An 8,134-nucleotide genomic window follows, 5' to 3' on the forward strand; every position below is an offset into this window, starting at 1 on the left:
CGGCCTCTCAGGCTCAGCTTGCAGCGCGCGCTCGGGGCCCTCGGGTCTCCCGGGGTCATCGGCCTGCCAGCCCAGGTTAGGGAGCTGCAGGACAGCTTCGAGGTGGTGGTGGGTGGCAAGGGTAGGGCGGGGAAACTGGACGGTGGTGAGTTGGAGGAGGAGGGGCAAGGAAGGCGAGAGGGAGGGGGTGAGGAGGCTGGCGAAGAGCGGGCTTCATTGGTGAAGCGGTTGGTGTCCTGCCCCCACTTCATCCCGTTTTTCCAGCACGAGCAAGCCCAAAGAGGCAGCTGGTGTTGTTGGGGACTGAGGAGTTAGCTGCTCGGGGAGGAAGAAGTGTGTGTCACGGTGTGTCACTGTGTGCATCCTTGTGAGAGCTGTTCTTGGGCAGAGCTCAGAGGGGCACCGGCTAGAGGCTTTCTGGAATCTAGAGGGTTTGGGATGCAAGCTGGGGCTGTTGGTGGAGTTGGAGGTGGTTACATGGATCAAAAAGGATGTGGGCTCTGTAGTGCACATGCACACCGCTTTCCTCCTGGAACACATGTGCACTCATGATGGAGATATACACAATTTCTACACTACAGCTCTTAGTTTTTCTACACACACTACAGCTCTTAGTCCTTTTCTTCACCACATATAGAAACCTCGGGAAAGCACACACCACCCAACAGTCCCCTTGGCTTATTCCTTAATTACAGGAACACACACACACAGCTCTTTGGAGCCTGGAGGTGGGCAATCAGCCTCCGGGAAATTTTCCCTCCTGGGGCAACTTCATCCTTCCTGGAGCCCTGAAGATTCCTGGGTCCCCATAAAAGGGCTCACAAATACATGAAGTGCATTTTCTTTATAGTCCATTTATTGTATTTTTCTGTCAGCTCAGGAAGCAGGAGTAGGGGGCAGGCACAAACACAGTGTAAGCAGTGAAGCACCTGGCAGCAATTGGGTGATCTTTCTGGAAGAGGCAAGCTGGAAAGAAAAGAGAGAAAATGGGAAAGGAGTTGGGACCCCAGTGGGGCACTGAGGAAGAAAAGTGTAACAGGCAGGGGAAGCTAAGAATCTTGAGAGGAACAGATCAAGAAGAGCTGGGAGAAAAATATTTACAACCCCAATTTCCCTGAGTCCTGAATGGCTTGGGGAAGGAGGAAAGTGGGCACAAAGCAGGGGCATTATCCTAGCATCATTACCTTTTGCGGGGGGTGGGGTCCCTAAAGGACGCCTGCAAACGTCACCATCCTGGTTCTGCACAGGGTAAAGTGGCAGATCTCCAAGCATGTATGTGTTCTAAGAGAACTGGAGGTTTTGTCCTTTGGTAAAAGACTTCCATCAACAGCAGTGATAAAGTAGGGATTTGAAGCAAGAGGCCCTCCTCCATCCTCCTGAAATCTGGAGACAGGCCCATCTTGTGGGTTATGTGCTCCTGTGCATCCAAAGGTGCATATTGGATGCCTGTGACTAGCTGATCCAGAGATCTGTGTGTTATTCATCTCTGTACTACCTAGTAGCAGTGACTCTAGGGATCAGGAGCCCTGGGTTAGGGTACTTGCTAGCTGTGTGACCTTGTATAGTATTACATGCATGTGCCACAGTACACATGTGGAAAGCAGAGGACAACTTGCAAGAATCAGCTCTTTCCCACCATCAGGGATTGAACTCAAGTCATCAGGCTTGGTGGCAAGAACTTTTACCCCCAAGGCATCTTGCCACCCCTCTTGAAGATTTTTTTCTTGAAGGTCTCCCTATAGTCCCAGCTGGTCTGGAACTCACTATGTAGGCCAGGCTAGCCTCAGTCTCACAGAGATGTACCTGCCTCTGCTGGAATTAAAGGCGTGAGCCATCATGTCCAGTTTCTTGGAGGATTTTTGTAAGGGTTGAATGAACAGGATGTGAAACTGGTTTATAAATTAAGATGTGGTGCTTAAGTCTGTGGCTGTGTGCAGGGGTATGTGGCCCGGGTGTGCACTGGCCAGACCGTGAGTCTGGTCTTGTCACACCAGAAAAGTAAGAGGCAGGCAGCATGGGCCGTTGAGACTGGCTGTGGCAGTCTTTGGATCTGTATCTGTCCTTTTTTGTGTTCTTTTGTTGTTTTTTGTTTGTTTTTGAGACAGAGTCTCACTATATAGCCCCAGCTGGCCTGAAACTCAATATGTAGATCAGGCTGGCCTAGAATTATCAGAGATCTGCCTGCTTCTGCCTCCTGAGTGCTGGGATTAAAGGCCTGTGCCACCATGTCTGACTCTGTATCTGTCCTTGAATGGCCATGTGATCTGGGTGAGCTCTCACCCTCTTTGGTCCCAGGGTCCTCTGTAACCTGTGCTGTGTGTTTTCAGACACCAACCCCCGCCCCCACCTCCCCATGCCAGGCAGAGCTGGTTCTAAGCACTACCTTGAGATCTAAACAGATCACTAAAGTGAGAGACAGGAGAATAATCAGAGAAGGGCTCAGATTTTGATGAAGAGGAAGCTGGGAAGAATAAATGGTGTGTTGGAGCATCTAAAAAGTCTAGAGCAAGCTCTACTGGTGGGCTTGGGAACAGAAGGCAAGAAACAGTGGCCAGTTGTGGGAGAGGAGAGCAGGATGAGGCCAGAGGCACTGGACTCTGCTACATTCATCTGGTCAGCAGACCTCAGCTGACAGGAAACACAGTTGGTGGGCTGCAGATTCGGCTTAGGGCTCAAATAAGATTTTGAGTCTTCTGTAGCCGGCTAGAGGAAGGAAGAATAAGGGGAACAAGTCTGTTTTCCTAACCCCTCAGTATTCTAGCGTTTCCATGGCTCCTGGTTCCCACTTTTCTCATGTCTCTGGACATGGCTGCAGTGGCCATGCAGAGATATCACATGCCCGCTGGCCCTTTACCTCTGCTTTTGCCAACCCCTTCCCCAGGACCTTTTCCACTCCCTCACCTCTCCATCACCTCTTGACCCCTATCTCCTTGTTCTTCCCTGCACTCTACTCCCTTCTTAACCCTTTCCTCTTGTCTCCCTCACCCCTTTCCTCCTCACCCCTTTCCTCTCCTCCCTCCCTCCCTCCCTCCTTCCCTCCCTCCCTCAGATCCTTACTGGGGGCACTGGCAGGTCTTCTTCTCACTGAGTAGCCTCTTGATCTGAGACATCCGTTCTGCCTGGCGCTGCCCAGGGACAAGGAAGGGAGTTGTGAGAGTCCTAGGCCTCCAGGAGGGAAGTGCCCCTTGGATGGGGGAGAGGGGGAAGCTGGGAGAGAAGCGTTTACTGTGGCTGAAGCCACCTGTCCTGTCAATGACTCTCTGCTCCTTCCTGTGCCTCCCTACAGATGGGATCAAGGGCAAGGCCTGGTCTGCAGTGAGGAACCTCATGGACTTGGCAGAGCTGAACCAGAAGCCAGTCACACATGCAAGGCATTCTTGTACCAGCACCAGAGTACAAGGCACTGTGCTTGAGTTGCCCAATGGGAGATATGGTGGAGGCTTGCTTACCCGTTGGTGCCGGCACTTGACACAGCAGAGGATGCAGAGCCCAGAGAAGACTAGAAAGCCAACGGTGCCCCCCAGCACAGCAGCCAGGAACATTGGCTGGTCCTGGCTCAACCCTCTGGGTAAAACTGCAAGACAGAGAGAGATGGGGGTACTTAGCTGGGGGTGCATCTCTAGTGGAGTGCTTGCCTAACACATGTGAGGCCCAGGGTTCCATTCCCATACTGCCAAGAAAGAGAGGCACTTAGTGCCTCCATCCAGGGAATCTTAGTGTGGCCCTAGGTCTGAGAGAGAGAAGCGGGGTACACATGACTTTTAAAAGCCAACAGGCCTTGAGGGTGCAGAACTGGAGAGGGAGTTTGGTTTTCTATTATAGGGTTCTCTAGAAAGCTAGAAACAGTGGCCCGTATGCCGTGTGTATGTGTGTGTGCGCGCGCACGTGTGTGTGTGTGTGTGTGTGTGTGTGTGCTCACGCGTGTGCATGTGCGCGCACACCTGGGTTTGGAGGGAAGTCAAGGAGGGTGGTAGCCCTTCAACAAGAAGGCTCCATTCTTAGACTGGATGGAGGAGGGAACTTAGAGAATACAAGTGGAAATCTAGATCCCAGGACCACACCTATCTCATCACCACTATCTCTGGGTCACCATACATAATTTCTTTACCTCAGAGGAGCTGGGAATCTGAGACTCTAGGTGGACTCCGCTAATCCCTGGAAAGGTCCTACAGTTGAAGAGGCCAAGGCCTTAGAACTAGAATCCTTACCCTCGACTTTGGCGTCCACCCTGACCTTGTCTTCTTCACTCAGTTCACAATACCATGTCCCCGCTTCAGGGGCCTGCACTTGAACCACTTTCTTCTGCTTGGAGATCTTGACCTGGTCCTTCAGCTTCAAAGCCAGTTTCATCTTGGGGGAGGTGGGTCCCAATACCTCACAAATCAAAGTGTCCTGAGAGTATTTTACTGCAGAGAGAGAAGGGACTGAGACTCAGGGTCCGTCCTTCAGGATTCCAGCACTGTCATACTGTAAGTGAGGTGATTTGGTAGAATGATGAAAATGATCCTTTATGTGAGTGGCCTTGTTGCTTCTTAGAACATGTTTTCGTGTCATTATTGGGGAGAAAACACAGCTGGGAGGGGTGGCAATGTTCTTGGCTTTGAATCCCAGTCAGCTCTACAGCTTACTAGTGGTGTATCCCTGGGCAAATTCCTTAACAGTTGAACCCCAGACAATAACAAAATGCATGAATGCCTGAAAAGTGTTTGAATGGGGCCTGGTGTGTCCTAAGCATCAAGGGTTAGCCATTATTGTTATTTGTGGAGCTGATATGATCAGATGATAAGGATGCAAAGAACTCAATGTCTGCTTGGTATTATCACCATTGCTAGCATACAAAGAACAGTTTGTTCCATATAAAAAAGAAGAGAAAGTAGCCGAGCATGGTGGTGTCTGCCTTTAATCCCAGCACTCGAAGGCAGAGGCAGGTGGAGCTCTGTGAGATGGAAGCCAGCCTGGTCTACATAGAGAGTTCTAGGCCAGCTGGGGCAATAGGAAGACTCTGCCTCAAAACAAACAAACAAAAAGACGAGAAAGCTGATCCACAGCAGCAAGGGGGCTTAGCCAGGGTCACAGAGGATCAGGCAGGACAACTAGACCCTGGTTGTCAGGCCAAGCCTCAGTGGAGTCAGTCTTATGCCAGGTTATGGATGTTGGGGAAGGATGTATAAGTATCAGCCTAATTCAAAGGCTGGGTATAGCTCAGTAGAAGAGCTTGTGCTCAGCGTGCGTGAGGCTCTGGTTTCTGCTCCCAGCTACAACAACAAAAAAAGGAGCAAAACCAACCAGCTGAAAACCCAGAAGGGCCCTTCGTCACTTCAACCAGTCAATCGGGACCTAAACATTCCCTTTTGGGACCTGGCCAGCCCCGGTAAGCCCTGGACCATCCCTTCACCTTCTACCTCAGCCTGCCCCTTCTCAGCTCACTCCTTACCTGTCACCACCACCAGGTTCACTTTATGATGAAGTGTTCCTTTGGCAAGCATCAGAGTCAGGTTTCCAGAACCAGCATAACGAGACAAGGCCTGGGATAGCTTGAGGCGGAGTGGAAGCATTTCAGCCAGCTCGAACTTGGGGTCATGGGGAGACATTTGCACAGACACCTTCTTGTTCTCCACGGAGAAGGTAGTCAAGGACTGGAGGGAAGATGGCTTCTCTGCCTGCCACTTAATCTCTCCACTCAGGTTTTCATCACCAATGTTAAGTGGGACAGAGAACTCTGCTGGCTTCCCCTCCTCCTTATAGTCTGTGGTAGAGGTCTTTTGGAAACCTGGAGAGGGGAAGGGAGGAGAGTGACTCTGGGTGAGGTAGGAGGAGGAAGATGAGAGGGTACAGTGTGGTGCAAGCATGTGGAGAGGGAACAAAGTAATGAGAAGGGGACCAACTGTGTCCACACACCAACATTGCTGTTTCTCTCTCCCCGTGACCCCTGGAGCCCAGAAGCTATTTGGCCTTTGTTAATCATCCTTCACAGAGTAAGAGCCAACACTAAAACAGGGCTTACTGTGTGCCAGGCACTGGGCTATGTGCTGCACACCTTTTAATTTTCATCATGATGCTAGAAGGTAGATACTGTCACAGCATCATCCCCATTTTACAGATACAGAAACAAAGACAAGAGCACATGGCTGTGACAGAGTCAGGATTTAAATCAGTTCATGCACTAAATTGCCACACACCAGGTCTGGGGTGAGACCTGTGTTCTGGGCTCCTGGTCTCCCCATGGCGCCTAGCTCAGCATATAAAGTTGTAATACAGGATGTCAACAGGATTGGCTTGCTGAAGTTAGTGTCCCTGAGTAAATGGATTTACCAACTTAGTAGTGGTGGGGCAACAAGGAAAACAGATGCCATACCACTCCCCCAGCCAAGACTCTGGGGTCTCTCGCATCCTCCTTTCCCACCCCTTCCTCTATGTCCATTACCCTGATGGATGACTATCATGGGCTCCATGAGGAAGAAGGGCCCAGTATGTCCCACAGGACAGACCTTAGAGAAGTGTCTGGACCCAGTCGCTACCTGACCCCCAGCAGGCTCAGGAGCCAGCATGAGAGCAGAGGGAGGCCTGGGAGTTCCTGAGCAGGAAGGAAGCTGCAGGGAGTGGAACGCCTCTTACCCATCACCAAGATCGCATTGTTGAACACCAGACTCTTCTGGTCCACTGTGAGGGTGCAGGTCCAGGAGCCACTGTCCTGAATCCCCAGTGAGGGCACTAAGAAGTCCTTGGTTACCTTGAAATTTCTGTTCTCTGGACCCTTGCATTCCATTGGGGATTTAACACCAGCTGGGCCCTCCAAAGTCAGGGTCAGACTTTGCCCCTGCAGCAGGTGGGTATCAGGATGGACAGTCACTGTGGAAGGAGTAGGTCACCTGTGTCACACACCATCCTCAAGGACAAGGGAAAAGGAGAAGAAACCAGGCGTCTTTCCATTGTTCCCTCCCAACATGGTCTTCCGCCCTAATAACCAACTGCCCATTTCCAGCACCACGCAAGGCTCTTCCTCCTCCCCTCCTCTCGTCCCTTGTCTCAGTTCCTTCCCCTTTCTTTCCTTCTCTCAAGGCCTTTCTCCCTCCTCTTACAACCAAGAGGTTGTCACCGCCAATCTGATCCATCTGTGGGGTGTGAAATGTCACCAGCTCAGGTCCTGATTTGGTGCATGGAGGGAGGCATCTGTGTCCCTGGCCTGCCCCGCTCACCTTTGAACACCTGCAATTCCACTTCTGTCTTCTTATTTGCAACCTCACAGATGTAAGTCTTTGAGTCTTTCATCTCAAGTTTATTGATGATCAGAGGAAAGGATCCTTTATCCCACATAGATTTTCTTGAATCAACACGATCAGAAAGATCAGATTGGGCTGTGAGTAGAAGTCACAGAAAGGAAGTTGAGGTACCCTGGAGTCCTGGCATTCCTGCCAAGAATAGTGCCCTCAGCTCTGCTGGTCTGAGTTGCAGAGTGTTTCTCTTCATCCTAGTCAGAGAGCCCTGGTCTGGTGAGGAGGGGCCATCATATCCCTTTGCCTGGTGGGAATAAATGTCCCACTAGTTCAAAACTACATAAAATAATGTTTATTTAGAAATTACCCACTCTTATTTTTTTTTATTTTATGTGTATGTGTGTATTGCCTACATGTGTGTAAGTGCACTCGTGTCATGCAGTGTCTGCAGAGGTCAGAAGAGAGCTTTGGATCCCCTGGAACTGGAGTTACAGATGGTTGTTAACCACCATGTGGGTACTGGGAATCAAACCCAGGTCCTCTGCCGTCCCATACTTTGAAAAAGCAATTCAGAAGAGTATCTAAGAGAATGGGCAAATCTGAGGTAAGTTCACTGGGGAGAATGGTATTAAGCTAAGTCCTTAAAAAAATACAGGTAGGGGGCTGGAGAGATGGCTCAGCAGTTAAGAGCACTGACTGCTCTTCTAGAGGACCTGAGTTCCATTCCTATCCCCCACAAGGTGGCTAATAACTCCAGTTCCAGGGGATCCAACACCCTCTTCTGACCTCTGCAGGCATTGCATGACACAGATACACTTACATACATGCAGTCAATATACTCATACATATAAAATAAAAATATTAAAGAAGCCGGGCTAAAACACTGTTTTAGGTATGGGTTAAATTTAAAGAGTGCAGGA

The 8,134-nt window shown here is 50.4% G+C and overlaps 1 protein-coding gene across 1 annotated transcript in view; it reads right to left on the minus strand.

The window, feature by feature from the left end:
* Positions 1–2,355: 2,355 nt before the first annotated feature.
* The window catches only part of Cd4 (CD4 molecule), a 20,212-nt gene continuing 14,433 nt past the window's right edge, over positions 2,356–8,134 (minus strand). The window contains exons 4-10 of the mRNA XM_008825382.3: positions 7,197–7,355; positions 6,616–6,849; positions 5,435–5,770; positions 4,209–4,406; positions 3,450–3,574; positions 3,058–3,125; positions 2,356–2,703 (exon numbers count right to left, since the gene is read on the minus strand). Coding sequence (XP_008823604.2) covers positions 2,673–2,703; positions 3,058–3,125; positions 3,450–3,574; positions 4,209–4,406; positions 5,435–5,770; positions 6,616–6,849; positions 7,197–7,355 — 1,151 coding nt within the window. The 3' untranslated portion in view covers positions 2,356–2,672. The remainder of the gene's footprint in view (positions 2,704–3,057; positions 3,126–3,449; positions 3,575–4,208; positions 4,407–5,434; positions 5,771–6,615; positions 6,850–7,196; positions 7,356–8,134) is intronic.

Source organism: Nannospalax galili, unplaced genomic scaffold (assembly GCF_000622305.1).
Source record: "Nannospalax galili isolate Female #2095 unplaced genomic scaffold, S.galili_v1.0 scaffold589, whole genome shotgun sequence".
In the NCBI taxonomy this organism is placed as follows: Eukaryota; Metazoa; Chordata; class Mammalia; order Rodentia; family Spalacidae; genus Nannospalax; species Nannospalax galili.